This window comes from Trachinotus anak, unplaced genomic scaffold (assembly GCF_046630095.1).
Source record: "Trachinotus anak isolate AG129_WGS33_773 ecotype Australia unplaced genomic scaffold, CSIRO_AGI_Tana_v1 ptg000028l, whole genome shotgun sequence".
Lineage (NCBI taxonomy): Eukaryota > Metazoa > Chordata > Actinopteri > Carangiformes > Carangidae > Trachinotus > Trachinotus anak.
The window spans coordinates 2,313,899-2,338,234 of NW_027273879.1; the positions used below are offsets into that span (position 1 = coordinate 2,313,899).

The 24,336-nt window shown below is 44.2% G+C and overlaps 1 protein-coding gene across 1 annotated transcript; it reads left to right on the plus strand.

Annotated features, from left to right (window-relative positions):
• Positions 1-24,230, plus strand: jmy (junction mediating and regulatory protein, p53 cofactor). Its single transcript, XM_071466227.1, has 10 exons — positions 1-1,314; positions 8,070-8,243; positions 15,633-15,783; positions 16,388-16,557; positions 17,124-17,289; positions 18,041-18,231; positions 18,318-18,404; positions 19,347-19,442; positions 19,541-20,090; positions 20,218-24,230. Exons 1-10 carry the CDS (start codon positions 454-456, stop codon positions 20,526-20,528), a joined length of 2,757 nt encoding a protein of 918 aa, XP_071322328.1. The 5' UTR covers positions 1-453; the 3' UTR covers positions 20,529-24,230.
• Positions 24,231-24,336: the final 106 nt, after the last annotated feature.

Genomic DNA, 24,336 nt, shown 5'->3' on the forward strand with positions numbered 1-24,336 from the left:
GGCTGCTTGTAAACACAGGCTCACACGTGATTGCGCGGCCGTATCGTCTGCCACCGGACAAAGAAAACGTTTATCGTTGTTACCGGCGCTCGGTAACAACGGGGCAGGTGCCATGACAACCGACGTTATCTGCCCCGAAACGATGCCGACTTTCCCGCTGCGTTTACACTGCGACGTCCGGTGAACTTCTTAATGTCCGACGGTGCGGAGAGGTAACGACGGTAGCTGCGCACAGCTGGCGGCGGGTAAACAAAGCCAGGAGTCCTTTGTCTCCCCGTTTTATTTCCCCCGGTTTCTTCGCTCTTTACTCCGGCAGATTTCACTTTTCCAGCGGCCCCCCGCCTCCTCCGCAGCCGTTAGCTCGCTAGCTTAAAGCCGTTAGCCTCGACGTCAGAATCGGTTTTTCTTGCTAACGTTAATCTACTCGTCTTTTTTTTTTATCGGCTGGATGAGATGTCATTCACCATGGAGGACAGCTTGGAGTCCGGATGGGTGTCCGTCCGACCCCGGGTCTTCGATGAAAAAGAGAGGCACAAATTTGCTTTCATCGTGGCCTGGAACGACATCGAGGGGAAGTTCGCCATAACCTGCCACAACAGAACCGCGCAGAGACGGGCCACCTTCCGGGACCCGCTGCTCGACTGCAGCCCCGCCGCCACTTCGCCTCCAGCCCCCGGTGCCTCGGTGGCAGAAAAACACACCACGAGAAAAAAAGATGAAGCCTGCCAGGCGGGTAAAGTTAGACCACACTCCGTCCCCAAGGGAAAACCCTCGGCAAAGACGGATAAGAAGGGTTTAAAAGCCGGGGGTTCACAGACAGTAGAGTGCATCAGCCACGCATCGGGGTCCTGGGACATTGTGACACCCAAGGTTGTTGATATCGAGATCCTGGACCCGGTGGATGCTCTGCTGTCTCCGGATGATTCAGACCCAGGGGACCGTGAGAACAGCAGCCGTGAGGACTTCAGCTGGGCCGGGCTGTTCTCCTTCCAGGACCTGAGGGCAGCCCACCTCCAGCTGTGCGCCGTCAACTCGGACCTGGAGCCGTGTTTACCGTCTTTCCCGGAGGAGCAGTCCGGAGTGTGGACGGTGATTTTCGGCGCCCCCGGGATGTCGCAGCGGGAGACGGAGGCCCTGTGCTACCAGCTGCAGGTGTACCTGGGTCATGCCCTCGACACCTGCGGCTGGAAGATCCTCTCACAGGTGCTTTTCTCCGAGAGCGACGACACGGAGGAGTACTACGAGAGCCTGAGTGAGCTGAGGCAGAAAGGCTACGAAGACGCGCTGGAGAGGACCAAAAGACTCATGCAAGAGGTGAAATAAATCATCTTTATTTCATGTAGTTTAGAGATGATGTTTGGTATAGACCCAAGGATAGGAAGTCTTATAAAAGCTCATATACACTGTTGTTTCAGTTTCCTCCCAAAAAGATATTAAAACATTTGCTATAAAAAGTTTTATTATGTGATTTTAGTGAAAACTGTTGCTCCAGGCCTCTGACCTTATGCAAAACTCGTGTGGTTCATAAATGAATCATTTTTTTATTGGTCAAATTATCCATCCATTCATTCATTCATCCAGGTTTTTTTTTTTTTTTTTTTTTTTTTTTTTACTGCTCATCGGTTAGTTGAGTTAAAAAAGACACTTTGGGATGTGAGAAATTATAAATGGCACTTTTTATAGACAAAATATTTCATTGACTAAATAAGAAATAATCTGCAGATAAATCAACAAAGAAAATAATCACTGGTTGCAGCCTTAGTTTAACGATCAGATAATAATGTTATTAGGAGCACTGATAAAAATGCGATATGAATGTAACTGTACTTGTTAAACAGTTCTAGGCTGGTTCTGCTGGTTTACATTGATATCTGTTGCCAGTATGATAATGACGCAAGTGTTAAACAATCTTCTATGTGATGTTAAAAAGTCTTAAGTTTAACTTGGAGAAGCTGCATAAACCCTGGGACTGGTCCCAGACAGCCTGTAGTTTCCAGAGCATAATTGTGCCTCATGGTCGGCTCATTCTCCTCCTCTTCCTTTGTCCCCCCCCTCCTCACCCTCCTGTGATAAACCATCTGTTGCTGCACGTTCACAGGCCTGTAATATGAGCGGGTCTGGCCAGACATCACACTCCAGTTGGCTGAGCAGTTTGAAGGGAGTTGCACTGAAACATGGGAGAACAATCAGAGGTGGAGACACAGGAGTGACGTGTCACCACAGCTGTGGAGGCTGTTTCAGAGTTAGTCCACATAGCTGAGGACATGTATTCAACTCAGCAAGCCTGTGAGATGCTGCCAGACGTTTGTGCTTCATGTGTGTCAAATGTTACCTGGTTGCTCGAGCGGACAATCTAGAGCAGTGTGGACGCTGCTGTGATGTCTGAATAAAACCAAAGTCATGATCACTGGGTGTTTGAGAGAGGACAAAGCCTCTGGCAAAGTCTTTCACCTCCACTGTTGTTTTGTTAAACAGATTGACACACAAAGCACAAACAGCTGGGTAAGGGCTCGGCCCAACCAGGAAGAAATTATTTTAATGACATAATGTCTCTTACACGCTTAGAGGCCACTTTATGAGGTACGCCGGTAAAATCTGATGAAATCCAACACAACAGCTCAGCTCCGGCTTGGTAGAGGTGTCCCTAATAAAGCGACCTAAGTAAGGGTTGTGTGTAACAGAGCTCTTCTTGCACACATCTTTGAAGGAGATGGTGACTGCTTTGTTGTGCTCGGTTTGTCAAAATTACACATAGATTTGGCTCAATCAGCTGAACAAAAATGTAGGGTCTTGTTAGCCAGTGGGGAGTTTCCTGGATTCCCTGTGCTGCTGGGAAAATTTGTCAAAACAAGGAAGATAAGAGAGGTCAAGTAGTGTGTCTGTCTGCATGTGAGGAGGGAGCAGAAAATAGCTCTAATGATTTGGCAATGCTTTTTATGATAGATTAGTAATTGTTCAGTTGTATAAAAGCAAAAAATGCCAAATATTCCAGTTCCTCAAATATGAGGATTTGCAGCTTTTTTTCTGTTTAATCTCTCTGGAAATTGAACAACTTTTTGTTTTGGACTGTTGGTCAGAGTAAAACAAGGCATTTGAGGATTTTGTGTTGGGCTTTAGGAAATGGTGATATGTCACTGTCACTATTATCTTATGTGTTTTGGACAAAATTATTCGTACTTTAATCAGGAAAACAAACAGTAGATAAACCCATAATGAAAATAATCAGAAAGCAGCAGAGACAAAACCGTCTTCATGTCTTGTAACAGCTGTTGTAGTTGGGTGTGAAATGTGTTTGTAGTTTTTGCTCCATGCACTTTACATACATGGAAGAAGGAGCTCAAAATTAGACACACATCGTAACATAATGCAAACAAGCTCAGCCGTCAACAACTGCAGCCTCAGAAGTTACCACAGTTTAATTAACACCACTCTGCTATGGTGTCAACAGCAACACCAGAGGTGGTGTTTATTACAGGGCACTCTTGCATTAGATTGCACGTGCAGTCCATTCTGGATAAACCTTGATTGTAGGTAATGTAATAAGCAGAGCGCTGACCCGGTCCCGGTGGTTAGGAGGCCACAGTCTAGATTTACTGGCATGCCCAGATAAGAAGAAAAGGAGGACACATAAATGTTTTACTTCTAAATGACGGTTTTATTATATTTATAGTTGAGCTGCAGCGAACAATTGATTATTTGATCAGTCAATCTACACAACCTTAATCAGCAATTATTTTGATAAACAAATAATTGTTTTAGTCATTTTTCAAGCGAAACTGCCTGAAATTCTTTGAGGATTCTTTGTCATATCCGAGAGTTGACTGAGCATCCTTGTGTTTTGTGCTGTTAATTGAATAAAATGAGCCGTCTAGAGCATGTCATGCGCTGTGGAAATACAGAGCGCCTGGCCTAGTTGTGTGGTGTGTAGGGAGCAGGTGGAGAATCACTGCTGTGCCCTCACCACAACTTTTCACAAGATGCAGCGTCACGCTCCAGACCTTGTGATGTGTGATGATAACTGGGCCAAACACGCAGAAGGACAGAGTGTGGAAAACAGTCATCAGATGTGGGGCACACATCTGTCGATCATTGACCACAGACTTACCATTTTTCCTTATCTGTGGCCTGTTGTTAAACAAAAACAGCTTACCTACAGTAAACCCGGCGCGCTGTCAGCTAATAGTTACACGTTAATGGCTCTGCTCAGCTAATGTTAATGTAAAACCTATGAAAACAGATGAAACATTAACTGAACTGTGATTAAAACAGGCCTGTTGCTTTATAGTGCAGTGTTTGGTGTCAAACATAAGGCTGTGAGTGTAAATACACCTGTCATATAACAACTGCCAATGCACATTAGGGCTTCAACTACTTATCTGTTGATAATTTTCTTGATTAATCCTTTTATTCTAAAAAATGTTTTCCCTCGTCTCTCTTTTTGGAAGCTGCAGTTTTTGCTGCCGTTGGATTGTATTACATTTTACTGAGAGGTGTTTCTAATATTTTCCTGTTCATATCAGCAATGATACTTCATATTAGAAACGTCTCTCAGTATAACGCAGGTCAGTTCAACAGCACCACAGGCTGCAGCCTCCGAGGTCATAACTCCTCATGAAGGAGGATCGGCTGCTGTAGTTTTAGTCAGGTGTTCCTAATAGAGAGTAACAGCATGTCAGTGAACAGTCGCGTCTTCTAGTCAGAGTGTTTGATGCAGGAGAAATGTGCAGGTGTAGAGATCTGAATGACTTTGACAGGGAGACGTCATTATGGCCAGATGAGGTCAGATGAGGTCAGAGCACCTCCGAGGTGGGATGCTCCCGGTCAGCAGTGGAGAGTGTCTCCTGGCAGTGATCTAAGGAAGGACACACCATGAACTAGTGAAGGCCACTGGGTCTGGTGTGAACTGACAGAAGAGCTGCTGTGGCACAAGTCGCAGAAATTTCTCACAGTGTTTATGGGAGGAATGAACAAACACTGCTGCGTTTGCCCTGCCACAGACTGGTCAGAGGGCCCAGACCGATCAACCTGTTGTAGCTCATCAGTGCAAACAAATTAAACCTTATTCAAAGGATGTGTGACTACAGGTCTGAGTTCATTTGATTCATAGGTGGCGGCAGCTCTGCAGAGAGCCGTGTCATTGAGTGCTATTTGTAGGGAAGCTTTCCCTTTTAGACTTAGACTTGTTTTTCACGGCTCTTAAATAGCATTCAGTTTCCAAAGAGCCTCTAAACAAAGCGTCTGCTCACAGGCGTGTTCCTCTTGTGAGACAAGTTTCAGTTTGAGAGAGAGAGTTTCTCCAGTGAGACGCAGCAGATTTAGCAGAGTGGGTCCTGATGACAGGGCTGGAGCGGCCTGTAGCTCGTATCGCTCACAACATCCTGTAATTATGCACTCATTGTGCATTGGACGTCTTTCTCTAGACTTTAACAGCTAAATTTAGCACATGAACATTTTATTTTTTAAGTCAGTTGGAAAAGTGAGAAACGAGTACACAGTTACTGGGTCCAAGATGTCGTTCTCAGATTCCTTCAGTTTTGTTGAATCAACAGTTCAAACCTGATAGATTTTCAGTTTAAAAGCAGAAAGTCATCGTAGCAGACAAGCGAGAACCTGTGAACTTTGTGCATTTTTGATTGAAAAAATGAAAAACGATTGAAAATTACAAGATGTTGTGTTTTCGACCTAATGACACGATTTCACTGAAAATCAATAAACAATGTTTTTAAATTAACTTCCCACTACACTGAACCTGCAAACGCTTAATGTTATCAATGAATCTGCTAATTATGTCTTTGATTAATCGATCAATCGTTCGGCTTGTGAAATGTCTGAAAATGATGAAAAATTGTCCACTGCAGTTTCTTGTGACCAAAAGTGACTCATTAAAAATGCTTATTTTGTCCTGCCATCGGCCCAGAACCCGCAGATATTCAGTTTATAAACACTTACGACGAAGAAAAGCAGAAATCCTCCCAGTTGGGAAAGTTTTTGCTTTCGATTAATTGACTAATGGTTGAGTTTCTGTAACGATAAGACGTGTAATCCTGCTGCCTTTGAAGTGCAGGCTCAGCAGCTCACACACTGAGCAGTCTCAGGCCCTCTGGCTCTCATCAACAAATAGATTTGACTATGTAAATAAAGCTGCAGCGGGGAATGAGAATGTTGCATTATTAAAAAAAAACAAGGAACAAAAAACAGCTGTGTCTTCAAAGGAAGCAGTAAAAGAAAGTGCCCATCCAGTGTCAGTGATTTATTCTGAACTTCTCCAGTGGTTCAGTCTCTAAGAGTTTGTCTGAATCCAACTTTATAAGTTAAAAAGGCTCATAAACAGCAAAGGTCTTCTTCGCTGGTGCCCAGGCAGGAGCCGGCTCATTTAGCCCTGGGGTTTTCCTGGCTGGCCGCGACTGCAGGGGCAGTGTCGGTGCACAGTCGATCAGTGGTTACCAGGGAGACGAAGGCCCAAGGTAAACAGTAGGAGCAGTGTTTGAGCTGAATCGTGCAGTGTCCACCCCAGACCCCAGCGTGGAGGGCTTCGGAAAAGCAGCCTGCAGTTCATATAAGAGTCTCTATTCATATCTATAGAGAGAGGAGCACTTTATTCACCGCTCCGCACCAAGACTGGGTGGTGGTACATTTCAATATTATCTGAGGCAGAAGTGAAGGAGCAGCTTTGTGTGCTGTAAATTGGAGCCACTGGTTTCTGAGAGCCTGCAGATGAATTGTGTTTGTGTGTACAATAGCTGTTTTGATAGCGTTTATCTCAGGAACAACGGACAGTCTGTGGATGGCTGGACATATGGTATGAATCAGCAGCAGTTGGGGCCAGTTTCTTCTCATTGTACTACACTCCAACAATGTATTTTATGCTATCATTCCTGACCACACACACCAGTGAGGCTCTCTCACACTCTTTACCCTTGTTCTTATAAAACTGGATTTTTTCCCTTGAGCTTTGAAAGAGCTTTTGTTTGGGACTCACTGTAGTTGTGAATTAGTCAGAATTAGACCCACTACACACTAAAACCCACTTTTGCCAGTAAACCTAGCAGCTCTAGCATCACACCCTTGGTCTTTTTTCTTTTTTTCTTTTTCCCATAAGTAATGTTTTTAAAAAAAGCTGACTGTGGCTTTGACATGTTTGCTCCTCAGTCGGATGTTTCTTTAAATTTATCCCACTAACACGTCCTGCCTGAAACATTTACCTCCATCGTTGTCCAGACACATTAAAAATACATAAGTGAGCCACGGTGACACGTCCCTTCGCTGACCATGACTACCCATGATCCCATAATACACCACCCTGCTGTTAATGCTCACTACATCTACATCACTAAATATGCAACTCAGAATAGTCCCCACTGAGTGGAAAAACTGCAACCAACAATTACTTTCATTGTCAATTAGTCAGATGATTATTTTCTCCATTAATTGTTTATTTGGGTCAGAAAAAAAACTTTATAATCTCCTAAAGCCTGAGTCAAATGTCAACAGACTAGACAAGATGGAGCCAATGAGAGAGAAACTGACAATTAATCAACTAAATGTTTCAGCTCCACTGAAAACTACAGTCTACACATTATTTTGTGAAAAGATAAGATGATGGGGAGGGAGTCTGAGACTGAGGGACGGACTCGTACAATGTTGGTAGAGCTGAAACCATTGTCAATAAATCAAACAAAAAAATAATCTGCAACAACTTTGCAGATCAATCAGTCATTTTTAAAGCATAAATAGTGAAACATTTGCAGATTCCAGCTTCTTCAGTGTGAGAATTTGCTGCTTTTCGTTGTCATGTACCATTGCAAACTGAATATTTTGGGGGTTTTGGACAAATCAAGATGTTTTGAATAGTCACCTTCAGCTCTATGAAGCTGTGAGGGGCATTTTTTAAATGTTTAATAGAGTAAATAATTATTTGATTGAAATAACTGCAGATTAAACGATGATGAAAGTAATTATTAGTCGCAGCCCAAATTGTTGGCTTTGGTCTTTGAATCACTGTTGTGGATCTTTTAATCTGCACCAGTTTCCTGGCTTCATCTTCCCTCTGTGTGTGTGTTCTGTCCCAGGTGCTGGACAAGCACAAAGCCATGGACAGCATGGTGGAGCTGCTGCAGGTGTATCCCGAGGAGGACGAGGCGTACGGAGAGCTGCTGGAGGCAACCACTCAGCTGTACCACTACCTGCTGCAGCCGTTCAGGGACATGAGGGAACTGGCAATGTTGCGCAGACAGCAGATTAAGGTAACACACACAGAGACACACACACACGGATACAAATACCATCTGTTTTAGGGCTTGATTTAAGTAGGTTTAGACTGTGGCCGGCTAACTGGTCTGTCCTGAAACACACTTTGACTTGTGTCAGCCTGTGTCTTCGCTCCAGTCAACGGCACCAGTTACAGCGCTGTCGTTGTGGTTTGGCGGTTTTAAAAGCCCTGAACCAGTGCATGGTAGAGTCCTGCACTGAGCCCGCCCCTCTAAGCCCACTGTAATGACATTAGCATTAGTTGCTGAGGCTACATGTGCTGATGATGGTGTAGAGGCCGATCTGTGCTACCCTGTGGCTCTGCATCTGGGGGCTGTGGAGGGCAGAGGATCAGCCAGAGAGGCTTTTTTTCCCCCCCCTGCCCAGAGCGGCTTAACAACCAGCATAAGTATTATTACAGCAGCCACTAAACCACTCAGTAATTCTGCAGCCTCAGCACACTCCTCTGTTTTCCACATTCTTCCTCCACTCCATCTTTGTTGTTGTTCTTCATTAGAGGCTTGAAAAGGGAAGTAAATCCTCAGGCTAATCGCCACTGTCTCACAGCCTTCTCAGAGCTGGCTTCAGGGTTAACACACCCCTGGTCGGGTCAATGGGTCACAGTTCTGCACTGTTCAACAGGAGCCCACAGCACAGGAAGGTGATTTCTGAGGAGCAGAGCGGACGGATTTTTTGAACTACAAATATCAAATTTCACTCATAAAGCAACAATGAAACCAACAACAAAACCAGACTGGCAGACTGTCATGAGGTCGGCATCATTTATCAGTGTTACTTACGATGGACGTCAGAGATAATGATCATCAGAGGTTGTTCATGTTTGACTCTGTGAAGACGTAGAGCTACAGAATAACTGGTGCAGACTGAGGCCAAGTCTTTGTCCTGTTGTCCTGAGTGAGACTCAACTGTGCAGTGATGTTGTGTTACACAGTACTGAAGACACATGCTGTCTCTGTCTTTCTATCTGTCTCTGTCCCTGTCTCTGTCTCTGTCCCTGTCTCTCTATCTGTATCTGTATCTGTCCCTGTCTCTGTCTTTGTCTCTGTCTCTGTCCCTGGCTCTCTATCTGTATCTGTCCCTGTCTCTGTATCTGTATCTGTCTCTGTCTCTGTCCCTGTCTCTGTCCCTGTCTCTCTATCTGTATCTGTCTCTGTCTCTGTCTTTGTCTCTGTGTCTGTCTCTGTCTCTCTATCTTTCTCTGTCTCTGTCTTTGTCTCTCAGTCTTTCACCCTCTGTGGTACTGTGAGTACTTTCCCTTCTCTGAACTGCATTCCTCACACAGCCACAGAGCAGGCTCCTCCTTCGTCGTGTCACTAACCAGAACAAGTGACTGTGTGAGTCTGTTCTGGATGGGTGTGTTAATGAGTGTGTTAATGAGTGTGTTACTGAGTGTGTAAATGAGTGTGTTCATGGGTGTGTGTTATGATGGTATTTGGGCTCTTGGATGAGTGTAATGTCCTGATGATTAATTGATGGTCAGAATAGTTTCAGATTTCTTAATCGCTGAAGGTCTAAAAATAATTAGTCACTTTTAATTGGTTCATCCTTCCACCAATCATCTGCTGCTTATCTAGATCCAGTTCAGTCATTATCTGGAGTTGTTGTTATATAAAGCTGAGAAGCAGTGAAAATGCACAGTTCACTTCTTTTCCAGTGTAAACACGCTACATACTAAAAACTTATTAGAATCAGTGTGGTGCTACTTAATGTAGAGTCAAAAGAGGAAGTGTTTGGATGGTAGACTTTTTATCCTGCGTGGTCCTGACACGCTGCATGACTCTCTGTGAGAATCTGAACTCTGCTCGTTGCCAAAGTCTCTGGCTTTACCACCTGCTCCCCTCAGGGCGACCCAACAGCTGAAAACAAAGCTGCATGCAAATGAATCCTTGATGCCGGCGGAGGCGGTTGGTTTGTCCTGAAATGATGAGTCAGGGGATCATGAGGGAGATTCTCTCCTCTGTGAAGAAAGGGAAGAAGAGGGTGTCGGGAATTAGGACACAGGATACTGTCATTTACATGCAGTTTGCATCCGAGCTGACGTTGCAGAGGTGAGGTGAAAAAGAGGAGAGCAGCAGCTGAGGATCGTCGCTTGCTGGAGTTACAGCCTATTGCACCACGGTGCCTCAAGCTGCAAGTTAAACTGTTGTAATGAAGAAGAGTCAAGGTTCGATCGTGTCGACCTGAGGCGTCAAACAGCAGAGGGAATGTTGTACAGAAAAATATCTTAACATCAGCCGTTTATGTCGTGTTTTATAGCTGTGTGGGTTCACAGAGGCCACACAGCAGGAGCTGCTCAGTTCATTAGATCAACAGCTAATGGCTGTTTTCATCATTGATCGATCTGCTGATTACTGTCTTGATTAAACGGTTCATCGACCAGTCGTTTCTGTCCACACTTGCCTTGAGGCTCCAGGTGTGGCAGGTGCAGGTAGACTCGCTCAGAACTGCTGCACGGTCAAGAACACAAAGGGTCCAGAGATATTTATAAAATAAACAGTATTTATTTTGAGAACTAAGTATTTTCTGTCACAACAGCCCTGAGTGTTTGCTATGACTATCAGCCTTCAGATGAGATCGAAAACTGACTATTACATCAAACACTACAAGGTCCTGCTCGACCTGCAGCCCACCTCTGAATATGTCCCATCATGTAGGAGTGGTAAAGGGGAAATTGCTTGATTTCTACAAAAACCAATATATATTATATATATTCAGCTTATTATCAAATAAAACAGAGAAACTGATACAGAGAATATTTGTTTCTCAGTGGCTAAGGTGACGTCTTATCAGTTATTTTTCTGATGATCAACTAATCGACTCATCAGCTCTGCTGCGGACATCTGAGTTCAGCTGAATCAGTGAACGACACAGCAGGTGGACAGATGAATGAACGATCACCTGAATGAATCAACAACAAAGGGTGTCGAGTGTTTTGGTGAATGGTGCATTGTGGGACAGCCCTATTACATGTCGGAGAGGTGCGGCCTGGGTGTCCTGTTGCCCGAAAGGTCAGAGTCCAGTCATGAATTAAAAATGTGGTCTCTCTGTCTGAGATAGTTCTGTAACACAGTGAGCTCCAGTTACTGTTTCACATCAACTGTAGCGTTACATAGCAACAGTTGTCATGGTGCTCCCCGAACCACCCGCTGTGTTTACGTTCCTGAAATATCACGTAGCATAATAAGCAGATTCATTGATTTGATGAGCTGGATGTCGCCGCTGATGCATGACTCAATCTGATTTTGATTCAGTTTGATTCTTATTGGTTCAGTGCAGATGATAAAAACCCAGTTTTTGTTGTGTGAAGTGATTCTCAGAATTAATCCTGGAACTTAAGTTTCTCCTACAAGTGAGCAACACTGTTGTTTCCTTGAATATAAAAATGTGAAAAATGCACATTACAGGCTAAATTATAAACAAACCTCACGGTTATAAAACTGGATTTATTTTCCTCAATAAAAGCAAAAAAACAGATTTATATTTATATATTCAATTCATCTGTAATTATTTTCATTATCAGTTAACTTTTCCTCATCATCTTTCTGCAAAATGTGTGAAAACACTTAAAAGCTTTGTTAAGCTCAGGATGACATCATCAGACAACATCAGTTTTTGTGCGACCAGCAGCAAATCCTCACATTTAAGAAGCTGGAACCAGAACATTTTTGGCATTAATGCTTGAAAAAATGGCTGAAATGATCAACCAATTATTGCCAATTGACTAATTAATTAATCAGCTCACTGTTAAAGCTGTAGACAGCTTTTCTAATCAGACACATCATAACTCACAAAAACTACATTTAATAGAGCTGAAACAATTGGTTGATTAATCGATTAGTCGATGGATAAAAAAATAGGTGCCAGCTTGTTTGATAATCGATTCATTGTTTGTGTATGTTGGTTGTGACTTCTCCACTGTGAGGACTTTCCACTTCCATTCTTATATTGAAATAATCTAAATATCTTTATCATTCAAATAAAAAAAGCTTAGACCAAACACAAAAGGTGTTTGACTTTCTGACGTTCCCTAATCTGTCTGTGGCTCCCAGACCCAAGATCACTGCTCCGACTGAAGACATGAATCTAAAAAATGGCTCAGAATTGCACATAATTGTTTCTTAAAAATCTAAATATCAAATGGATGTTTCATGTGTTTTGTTGACGAGAAGAACAACAGAATATTTTCAAACTTGTTAAGCATCATCTCAACCTGTAGCTGCAGCTGCCTGATGAAGACTGCAGAGCATCTAACACTTTGTTAGTCACAGAAAGGCCTTCAGGTGCTATTTTAACCAAATGAGATAAGGGCCACAGTGACGGTGTCCATGCTGTAACCCCAGCTCTCCACCACGGGAACCTGCGTCACTTCTATTTTCAGTGAGCCTGTCACGTCTGTGTTTTGTCACCAGCAGCTGTTAACCAGAGGTGTTAAAGGAAGTCGTTAGTTACCTCGGTAACCCCGCTGCCTCAAGGAGAGCAGTAAGAAAAACAAGCTGGTGGATGACTTCAACACAGACACTGCATTTCGAGATGCAGTTTGTTTACTGGGATCCTCAGAGTGACCTCATCACTCCTCTGCCCGTCTCCCTGTATGACGAGTGGTGATGAATGAACGTGTGGTTTGTGTGCGGTGGCGGTGGCGTGTTATCGATGAGGCAGGGGTTAGGTCAGGTGACCAGGGGACACCTGGCTGAGAGGAAAGGAGGTTCACCAGGTGACAGATCGGAGATGATGGAGTTGATACAGGAAGTTACCCCCGACAACAACACGGTTTTTATTCTGACTGTTGCAGCTGTTCTTTCTATTGGACAGATGTGACGTTTAAAAACAGGGTGAGGGATAGAAAGAAGTGAGTTTACCAGACCTCTGTAGCCCGCTCCTCCCCCCTGTTTGAGGCTAGTGGATTAAGGCTACATTAGCCACTACTAGCATAACACTGTCAAGTTGAATTGTGGGTAATGTAGGCACCAAGTAAAAAAGATGACATCTCTGGTTCTGCTGTGTCGATTTTGATCCTTTTTGTTTGAAACGGTCCATCGTGAGTTTTATATTCATATTCCTCAAGTCACAATGTTTTTCTGCTGTTTTTCTTCTCCTGGAGACTCTACCTGCCTGAGCTTGGCTTCATACGTCTCTGAGTGTTGGAGGCTGCTGTGGAGGTGGAAGATAAACTTGACGGGTAGTTTTGTTTACGACTTGTTGTGGTGAAGTTTGGATTTGTTTTATATCATATTCCCCTGCACTCCCTGACAGGATGTAACATCCTGAAGTGTAGGTGAACATTTACTGGAAAACAGTAGGTGCATGTTGCCAGCAGTGTGTGTAGCAGTGTGTGTAGCAGTGTGTGCAGCTGCATTCTGCTTTGCATAAAACCATTCGAACACACTGACAGTTTGACAGTGATGTTCTCCTGTAGTTTGATGTATCGCACGTCAGCAGGGACAAAGTAAACCTCAGCAATGACATGCAAACAAGTTCTACAACGGATGCTTTCGATGCCACAGACAGTGTGACACTGGTGTCACCAGGATCTCATCGATCCTCTGTGGGTGTGGGTGTTAAACTCAGGACTCCTGTTAGATGTGTTCACATGTAACTGCCGCTGTTCATGCGCGTCGATCCTGCGCTGTACGTTTCCTGCTGAGGGATACCTGCACAGTGAGATCATGGCTGAAAGGACCCAGTTCAAATTTGACTTAAATATTTTCTCTCTCTTTCTGCTTCTCTCATTCCTCAATTTTTTTTTTCTTTTTTTTTTTCTGTCTGGTCTCTGACGTAATCTCTCCTCCCCCACTCGCTCCCAGTTTCACCCCAAAAACCACTCCCTGTTCTCGTGTCTCACGTGCAGACACACACACACACACACACACACACACACACACACTGAGTATGCTGGCTGACATAAATCAGGGCCTTTGAGGTTTGTTGGTGATTACTATGGTCGTGTTTATTTTCGAGCACCTCTGCACATCTGTTTTACATTGAGATATTAATGTATGAGTGTATGTGCAACGGGGCCTCACAGGGAGTTTGGTGTGTGTACATTTTGTTCCTGGAGGTTGTGTTTCTCAGGCCTCCACGTGGCACTGCTTTCCCCTGTTTCTCACTCTCTTCACATGGCCTGACACGAGCTGCTGAGCTGCGAGAAGCAGGCTCTGTGATGTTCTGCCACAGGATGAAAACTCCCTCCTCGCTGTCTTTGTTTTGTTATCAGTGATTTTTTTTTCTCCTTCATCTTTTCTACCAGCCCAGTAGGACACTGGGTCAGTGTCACTCTAAACACAAACATGCACGGACATGCCTGTGGCCACAGCTCACTGTCACCACCATCTGCTGGTTCTGCAGAGCACTGCAGCGAGATACACACACCAGCGGGTTCACACTCTGAGGTGGAGGGGACATGTCCCTGCTGGGTTTAAAGACAATGGGACGTTAATGATAGTGACACAAAGCTCATGGAGGCAGTTAAAGAAACTTTAGAACCGAATTTCAGAATAATGGTCCTCTTTCTCTGACTCCAATCTGAAAATATAGATGTGATACACGAGCAGCTGTGTTTGGAGTGAAATGAAATAAATGCCACCCCTGCAGAAAGCTGCAGCTCGTGTTTGTTGAAGTGGTTTGTGCAGGTCTGCTCCGGATCACTGTCTTGTTGTAGAAACTGTCCTGACTGTGTGCAGGACGTCTTTCTGCAGAACTCACTGACATTTACTGGGATCCATTCTTCCCTCTGTGCTCTGTCTGTTTCCTGTGACGCCCCACAGCAGAACATTTCCACCCCATCATTGAACAGCTGCCAAAGAGGAGGGGGGGTTACTGAGTAATGATTTAGTGCCCAAACTTTTCACATGTCACAATCACAGTTTAATTTTCTCTACATTTTCATTTCATGAAATAAAAACAAACTAACATTTTCACTTTTCACTGTGTCATCTGTGCAGCAGATAGAAATACAACTTTATCTCGATAAAGTGTTGACAATGATGATGTCATTAACTCCAGTGTCCAGTGTAAATAAATGTGCCTGGAAATAAAAGGAATGATGCTGCTCTTAAATCCAGAACTTGGCTGTGAATCATCACGTCCTCAGATTTCTTCAGTATCAGAGTCATACCAACATGTAAACAAATACAGGCACACAGCTGACTGACTGAATCCATGACATCAGCATCTTCATACTGTGATTATCTACCAAATAGAAGTAGGACGAATAACATTAATATAAACTGTAGGATATATATAATATAATACTGGGGCACAGTTGTCTGGATTTTGTCTGAAGGTGTCCAAAGTCCACACTGACTGGACTCTGTTACCTGTGCTGATGTAAATCCTGTACGTCTGACCTGCTGTGACCCCGGCAGATCTCCCTGGAGACAGAGCGGCTGGGTCCCCGTCGCGTGGAGAGCCTGAGGAAGGAGGATGAGGAGTGGCAGAAGAAGGCTCACGCCGCGGTCCTCTCCATACAGGACCTGACTGTCAAGTTCTTTGAAACAACGACTCGAGCTCAGAAAGGTAAACACACAGAGAGGAGGCTCTGTCCCTGCTGCGACCTTTGACCTGTTGTACTGTGTGTTTACTCCATAACAAAGTACAGTAAACACCCTGCGTAGACATCAATGAAAACTAACACTCCCTGTCTCACATCCTCACCTCCGACCTCTCACATACCAGAGTGAGGGTCCCCGTCTCTGAAAGCATTTTAATCCCCAAACCATCTCAGCTATGCAAAGGAACAAGTCAGCTGACTGCTGTGTGGGTTTCATTGAACTGGGTTGTGAGTCAGAACATTTTGGAGCTGCAACTAACAATTCATTTCTTTATTGATCATTTTCTTGATTAATTGATTAGTTTATAAAACTAAAATAAAAAATAAAAAAATCCATCCCAGTTTCCTGGGATTTCCAGGCCGAGCTGATGTCTGAGCGTCTGAGATCTTCAGTTTACAGTGATGTAAAACATACATTTGGGGAATTTGGGCATTTTTCCTTTTAAACAGTGACTCAAGACGATGAACTGTTATCAGAATATTGCCAATTAATCTTCTGTTCATCCACTAATCGATTGATCGGTTGCTCTAGTCCATTTCTGACAGTGACAGACGGTGTTTGTGTTGCAGCTCTGTATGAGCGTATGCGTGCAGACCAGAGGAAGTTTGGCAAGTCGGCGTGGGCGGCAGCGGTGGAGCGCATGGAGCGGCTGCAGTACGCCGTCTCCAGAGAAACCCTGCAGCTGATGAGGGCCAAAGAAATCTGCCTGGAACAGAGGAAACACGGCCTGAAGGAGGAGGTAAAGCACAACACACTGAGGCTGCTCACAAGTAGCATCTCTGATGTAGACCAAGGTGTGTGTGTGTGTGTGTGTGTGTCAGGTTGTGATGGCGCTTTAAAGAGCTGGTGATGCTCAGTGAGTTTGTCAGAGCCACTGAGAGACAAGCTGAGTGGGAAGGGAAAAAAGTGAGATAATGGCTGTTAGAAAAATGAGCTCATGGCTCAAACATTCTGTAATGGAGTCAATAACATCCTGGTCTGCAGCAGTGGAAATGACTCAGTGGGAATGACTGTCAGGGTCAAATGTTGATGTGAAAATACTCACCAAGTGCAGATTACCTGGTCTGAACTGGAGCTCAGAGAGGAAAACTGCCTCAGGTTCAGTTTCCACTGGGACACTTGTGTTAAAAACAAATGCACAGTCAGGTAGAGCTGTGGAAAATCACCCAGCTTGTGGCACACGCCCTTTATCCCGTGGAAGAGTAATGAAACTGTGTGTGTGTGTGTGTGTGTGTGTGTGTGTGTGTGTGTGTGTGTGTGTGTGTGTGTGTGTGTGTGTGTGTGTGTGTGTGTGTGTGTGTATAGATGCAGAGTCTGCAGGGTGGGGAGGACGCCATGCTGCGTCTGGACCAGCTGGAGGCGCTGTACTACGAGCTGCAGCTGCAGCTGTATGACATCCAGGCCGAGGTGCTGCGCTGCGAGGAGCTGCTGCTCACCGCCCAGCTGCAGAGTCTGCGCAGACAGATGACAGGTGAGCATCCGTCTGTGTCTGCGGGTGTGACAGACACACACACTGGGAAGGGGTTTTTTTGTCAGCGTTGTGTTTGAGGTGATTCAGTAAAAATGCTTCTATTGAAGTTTTTCACCAGACAAAATGTTCAGTTCAGCCACGACTCTTTAAAAACAAACTGAAGTTTGTTTCGTCTTGGTGTTAAAAATGAACAATATGTGTTTTAAACTCCAGCAGCTTTGAGCTCTGATTAAATCTGTGAATAAAGGCTGAAACTAATAATTATTTTCATTCTCAGTTAATCAGCTGATTATTTTTCTTTCTCTTAAATCCCACATTTGTTGTCTATAAAATTTTCTCCATGTCTTTGTGCTTGTTCTGTCTGACTCAGTTTAAAACCCAAAGATATTTGTAGAAAAACTGTTTTTAAAGTTTGTGACAAAGAAAAGCAGAAAATCTTCACATTACAGAAACTGAAAACAGATATTTTAGCATTTTTGCTTGAAAAATAATGATCAAAATATTTTCCAATAAATCTTAAGTCGATCAACAGCTCTACTCTCAGCCTCAGGAAGCTGCTTTTCTGCTGCATCAAATGATTTATTGATTTATTGGTTTTACTGCTTTACTCTCCTCCTGTTAAAAGAAGAAAATAAACCTCAGACAGAAACTTCTCCAGTACGAGCGTCGCTCAGGAACAGGTAAACCTCGTCAGGAGCTCTCTACCCGTACGCGGCGGCGTCTTGATGAATCTGTTCTGATGTGTTGTCAGAGCGACAGGATGAGGTGGTGTACTACGATGCCTTTGAGAGCCCCGACGCCATGAAGGGAGAAGAGGACCCCGCGATGCCGCCCTCCCCCCTCAGAGATGAAGAACTGAGCGTCCTGCAGCAGAGGACGCGGCAGCTGGAGGCCCGCCGCGGCCGCATCACCGCCAAGAAAGTCTACCTCAAAAACAAGAAGGTAAACACAGATGATCGATGACCCTTTGAAGACGTCTCAGCTGGTTTCCATTTTATGATGAACGTGTTTTTTTTTCTCTTTCGTAGGAAATCTGCATCGTCAATCACAACCAGAAGATGCAGCAGCGCCAAGGAAGCCCGGCTGACAGCAGCTCTCCTCCGATGCTGCAACAGGTGAGTCAAAGATGTATCACCTGACAAACTGTCAGATACTGAGATATGAGCGTTTCCATAGTTACCACACTGTTCAGTAAAGAGGCAGTAACACTAACAGTGACCTTTAGAGCCCACTGTTACTGTTAGTACACTACTGAAGGGGACATGTGATGGGAGTCGTGTCTGGTTGTCATGGAAACAGACAGGCAATTATCCGCTGTCGCTACGGTATTTTCTCTGTCTGACTTGGATTTAATTTTCAGTGTGAAAATCAAAAAAGATGAAGGTTTTCTGAAGAACAAGATACAGCTGAGAAATTAAATTAAATCCGAATCGAAGATGTTTTACAGAGGAGGTGGGAGGTCGGAGGTCAGAGTTCGGAGGTCGTTTGACCAGTTCACACCTGGTACTGAACCACTGGAAGACAGATGTGACAGATGTTCCTGAAAAGATTTCATGCTGTGTTTTATTCCGTCAGTGACCTGAGGGAATCATCTGCTTCAAGTTTGATGTTGAGTTGCTTTTGACTGAGGACAATCCAACACTGACGCAGACTCAGTCTCCTCTCTCCTGTTCATGAATGAGTCAAACTGTGTTATGATCACTGTGTTTGTTGTTTGGTGTCTTTCCAGCCTGAGCTCAGTGTCACACCTGTGGTTTGGTCCATTTTGTTTTGTTCTGGTGGGATTTTAAGTTTTTACCTGGACATGGATCAAATTTCAGGAACTGGCAGAAAGTCAGGCTGCGTTTTTCTACTGTGTTGATTTATATTCTTTGATGAAGAAATAACTTATTATTATTATCTTACAGTAAAGGAGGAAAAAAGAGGCGTCTGTGTGTTTTTAATGATCTGCATAATTAGATCAGTTTGGAAGTGGACCAGGTCCCTGGTTAAAAGTGGTCTGGGTCTGGGGGTTTCATCCACTTCACACCTTCTCTCCTCTGTTGCTTCCTGTGAAGGGAGACGCCGAAGATGATGATGATGAAGCCAAACGAAATGCCAGAGTGAGTCAGGAGAGGCAGAGGACGCTGGACAGACTGCGCAGCCTCAAACAGGTGAGAGTTCAGACGCCGTCAGTCTGAAGTTCAGACGTCCTCCCCTGAAGACGACGTCTCTCTGAGTCCACGCCCTCTTTTCTTTCCTCCCCGCACAGCGTTACCCAGGTCAGGTGACTCTGAAGTCCAGCCGGCTGCGTCTGAGTCAGCCTCACAGTCGGAGGAGGGCGGGGCAGCAGCCGAACACCCAGGCGGCCAGCGTCCAGACCGACTGCATCTCAGACCTCCCGCAGCTCTCCGCCCCTCCCCCGCCGGACGCCTGCGGCTGCGACAGCGTCTCTTTACCAACCATCGACCTCCAGAACCTGGACTCCTCTCCTCCCTTCCTCTCGCTGCCTCCCCTCTCAGCCTCCCCGTCTGTCCTCTCACTGGGTTCTCCACCTCCTCCTCCACCCCCTCCTCCTCCTCCTCCTCCCCCACCTCCCCCGCCTCCTCCACCACCTCCTGCCTCAGAGGAGCAGCAGCAGGGTGAGGACGGGGAGAAGAGTCCCACAGACAAACCGGCGCAGCGACTTCAATGCGAGTCCGAGTCCTCCTCCCTGCCCCTGGCTCCGTTCTCCCCTCGATTCTTTGACAGCAGCCAGCTGCTGACGGCGAGGAAGAAGCTGAGGAAGACGGCCTCGCTGGACTCCTCGCAGTGGAGGAGAGGTGAGGAGGAAACTCACAACGCTGCTTTTATCATAACAAGTGAAAAGAAATATGAGTTTACAGCAAAAACGAATATTTCTTGAGATTTCAGTCGTGGTTGATTTGTGGTGTCGGTGTGTGTCTGCAGCGAGCTCCCCCATGGACGAAGTGCTGGCCTCTCTCAAACGGGGCAGCTTCCACCTGAGGAAGGCCGAGCTGCGGGTCCTGGCCCCCGACCCGGACGACGACAGCAACAACATCCTGGCTCAGATCAGGCAGGGCGTCAGGCTGAGGAAGGTCCGCACCCGGCCGGAGCAGCAGCGCCACGCCAAGAGCTTCCCCCACTCGGCCGACGCCCTGACCCGCAGCATCCACGAGGCTCTGAGGAGAATCAAAGAGGCTTCACCAGAGTCCGAGTCCGAGGACGAAGGCCTCCCGTGCACTGACTGGGAAAACTAGTCGAGCTTCTCAGAAGAATTTCTTTTTTTTTTTTTTTAAACTTAAAGTCAAGCGGACAAACCAGGGTGAAATCTCCTGAAGATACCCTGGTGCAATTTAAAAAAAAAAAAAAAAAAAAAAAAAAAAAAAACCTTCATTGTTTTTTTTATATTAGAAAATGGCTCAGAATTTTTTTTTTCATACTTCTGCATGTTGTTTGTAAAGACGGACCACTAATCTGTTTTTTTATGATGTCGCTGCTGTGGCATTCTGGGCGAGGATACAACCTCTAACCTCTCACTGAACCAGTCCACAGGTCGGAGTCGTACTGTACTGTAGCTCGCTGTGATGGGTTTGTTGTAGGAAGTGAGTGTTTAGTTTTGATTTGTCTCTCTGTGACGCAGTTAGCTTTCAGACCGCCTCTCCTCTGAACACGTCCTGTACGCTTTTGTCTGTCTCACTTCATAAAAACGCGTCCCACTGACTCACAGGAATAATTTGACACTTTGGGGAAACGCGGTTTCTGACTCTGGCTTCATTTCACACACAGAAATAAAAGAATAAGCCGATTTCCCAAAATGTTGAACTATTCCTTTAATCTGCTGCATCCCAGAGGTGGAGCTGCCATAGGAGTGAGAGTTGCACAGCTTGGTTTTTGGCTCATTTTCACCCCCCCCCCCCCCCCCCCCCCCCCCGGGTGGAAGGAGCACCAAAACCAGCACTGACTTGTGTATCTGGAGAATCAGCCATGTCTATTTAAGCATTTTCACTTTACAAATAATGAATAGATACGTATAGAAACAGATATATATAAAGTAAAGTATGATACAAGAGGAAGGGGTTTGGGAGGAAGGATATATAAACAAATCATCACGTAGTTCGGAGGTTTTCAGACTGAGGCCTCGCCGTGGAGGAGGTGGAGGTGTCGCTGATCTAGTTTAACGTGCTGGAGCTGATCCACAGAAACCGCTTCCCTCCAGGATCCGACTGGAGAGGCTCGGCCCGGCTGGACAAGGAAGACAAACTAAACGCTTCCGTTTGCTCGTTGGGAGACGGCGTCCCTGTGAGCTCACGAGAGCCTGGTAGCTTTTTAACTACGTGAGCGGCAGCCTCAAGCTGCGGCTGACGGGAGTGACTCTTCCAGAAATAAAGATATAAATCAGAAGTGGAAATATCGGCGTGGAAACAGCTGTAGCTCTTCAGATCATTCTAACATTACCTGTTGACTTGTGCATCTTCCTCTTCTAAAGATGCCGTTTACACCAGGGCAGTATTTTGACTAAATATATAAATATATAAAACATGTCAGAGCCTCTTAAAGTCTAAATGATTACTTGAATCTAGTTTTCTCTGATTCTGTGTTTTTACCGTCACTTTCTGAATTGGACAGATGGACAGATGGACATACAGTGATATGTGAACGTGTGTGTAGGATTCCCTCTGATCAATAACGAGCTCGGCTGGTAAATTACTCTTCAAGAGGCAGTAACACCACAAAAAGGAAACGGATAGAAACCGATCATGAAAATCTCTTTTGTGGAGCTCAGACGATTCGTCCTGTTGATCGACAGAGGACTAATCTGTGATTATTTTAGTAACTGATTTATTATTTAAGTTGCTTTTTAAAGCAAAGACTCGGATTCTCTGGTTGCAGCTTCTCAAACGTGACGATTTGCTGCTTTTTTTTTTTTTGTTTTATGTTATTGCAAACTTAAATTTTCAGTTTACTAATATTGGTTGGACAAAGTGAGGCGTTTGAAGATGTCAACTTGGGCTTTAGGAAAATTGTGGCAGGCATTTTTCACTATTTTATACACAAAAATCAATGAATTAATTGAAAGAAAATCCATAATGGGGTCTTAGCTTATATAATAATTAAATAAAGAGGAAGTGGGTAAATGTTCACGACCCCTTTTAGTAAAAGGAGCTTTAAACACACTTCTGTAACAGAGGTGGAGCAGTTTGGATAAAGGGACTCGTTAAGTGCAGCACAGTGAAGTCTGAAGCTTTAGTGCCCTCTGCTGGTGACACGCCGCCTCCTGCTCTCCACCAGGACAACTATTGGATCATGTGACATTTATGTTTATTTTGTTTGTTTGTTTTTATTTACCTCTCTCTCTCTCTCTCCCTCTCCACTGCCTTATTTCTGTTTTCCTGTTTACTTAGTTGCTTAATGGAGTTGTTGTTTTGAGTTTGTCGTGTGTGTGTGATTTTATACCTTATTGTGTATGAACTGTGTCTTTAACTGAAAACTAAACTCACGTTTTTCTGTATTTAACAAGTCATGCACTGAGTAACATGACTTCATTTAAAGGAACAGCTGAACATTTGGAGGAATTTAAACTTTATTCTCTTTCTTTCTGAGAAGCTGAGCAGAGACTGGAAACAGCGGGAACATCTCGCCTGGTTCTGTCCAGAGATCCTCAAAAACTCAGTCTGTTATTACACAGCTATACTGCCAGTGCAGAGGAGTTCATACTTCATCAACATAATTTATTTGTATGTTTTTTTAGTTTAAATGTTTAAGTGTTACCATAAACCTGTGTCCCTGTAGTTCATTTATATTTAGGTGGGGTCACAAATTGTCACAGCTGTTCACCAAATTGATCCTATGATGGATACAAGAAACAAAAAGGGTCAAAAATGTTGAGAGGTGTACAGCTCTGACTCTGTTATAGTCTTTTACACATCGTTATGGAAGCCCATAAAGGACAAATACAGATGTAAGGTTATGATTGAAAAACTTCTTATCATTTTTTACTTGCGAAATTTGTTTACTTTTTATCATATTTTTTTTTTATCTCAGAATTTTGAGATAAAAAGTAAAGATCTTACTGTAGCAGAGATAAAACATGTCAGTTGCTGCTGGTAGTTGGAGCCAGGCTAGCTGTTTCCCTCCATTTCCAGTCTTACTGCTAAGCTAAGCTAACAGGCTGCTAACTGTAGCTGCATACTGACAGTACAGACAGAAAGAGGGTGTAGATCTTCTCATCCAGCTCCACATGAAACTGAATACGTCTGTTTCTCTTCATGTTAAACTTGCTGAAAACAAACAGGGTTACAGCTGCCAAACGAATAAACTGCTGCCACGCGTCAAAATCAATCACAACACTGAACACTTTGCACGCCGTACCACAGCATCCTGGTTCAGACTGTGTGACTGTAATTCCTCCTTTAACCACACAGATGTTTACTGATATTCAACATTTTTTTAGATCAGCTGTAACTGTAAACGCCGGCAGCAGATATTTGCGCACAGTAACTCCCTCACACTGCTCAGTCCTTCTGTATTTGCTTTTCTTGTCTTGTTTTTTTTGTTGTTGTTTGTTTAACATTTGTAGAATCCAAATTGTGACTCGTAGATTTTTCCTCCCTCCTGGACACGTCACTAGTTTGACCTGTAACCTTTATGACCTTATGCATGTGACTGGTTTGAGGACGAACCCATCACAACGTAAGTGCAATAATGAAGATGAAAAAGTCATTTTATGAATTATACTGTAATAAAGTGTAAATCATGAAAAATATATCCGCATGCCTAAATGTATTGAAGTATTTATTGAAACTTCATATTTTAAAGAATTTTTAAAGCGTACAAATGTAAATGTACTTTATAAGGTTTTCTTTTTGTCACCTTCTGTTTCCTATCATGACATTCCTCTCTGCTTTCTATATCCTACTTATTATATTTTTGTCCTTTCAAAATAAAAACAAGCACCAAGATGTCTTTGAATGTTCTTTCATCAAATCACACCGGTCAGGTCACTTTTCCACACAAAAAACATGCAAATCAACAAAGAAGTTCTGGAAACATCATCAATTTGACAAC

Coding starts and splice junctions, on each gene's coding strand:
- jmy (XM_071466227.1), top strand. CDS start 454: ATGTCATTCACCATGGAGGACAGCTTGGAGTCCGGATGGGTGTCCGTC. Junction 16,558..17,123: donor AACACGGCCTGAAGGAGGAG/GTAAAGCACAAC, acceptor GTGTGTGTATAG/ATGCAGAGTCTGCAGGGTGG. Junction 20,091..20,217: donor CTCCTCGCAGTGGAGGAGAG/GTGAGGAGGAAA, acceptor GTGTGTCTGCAG/CGAGCTCCCCCATGGACGAA.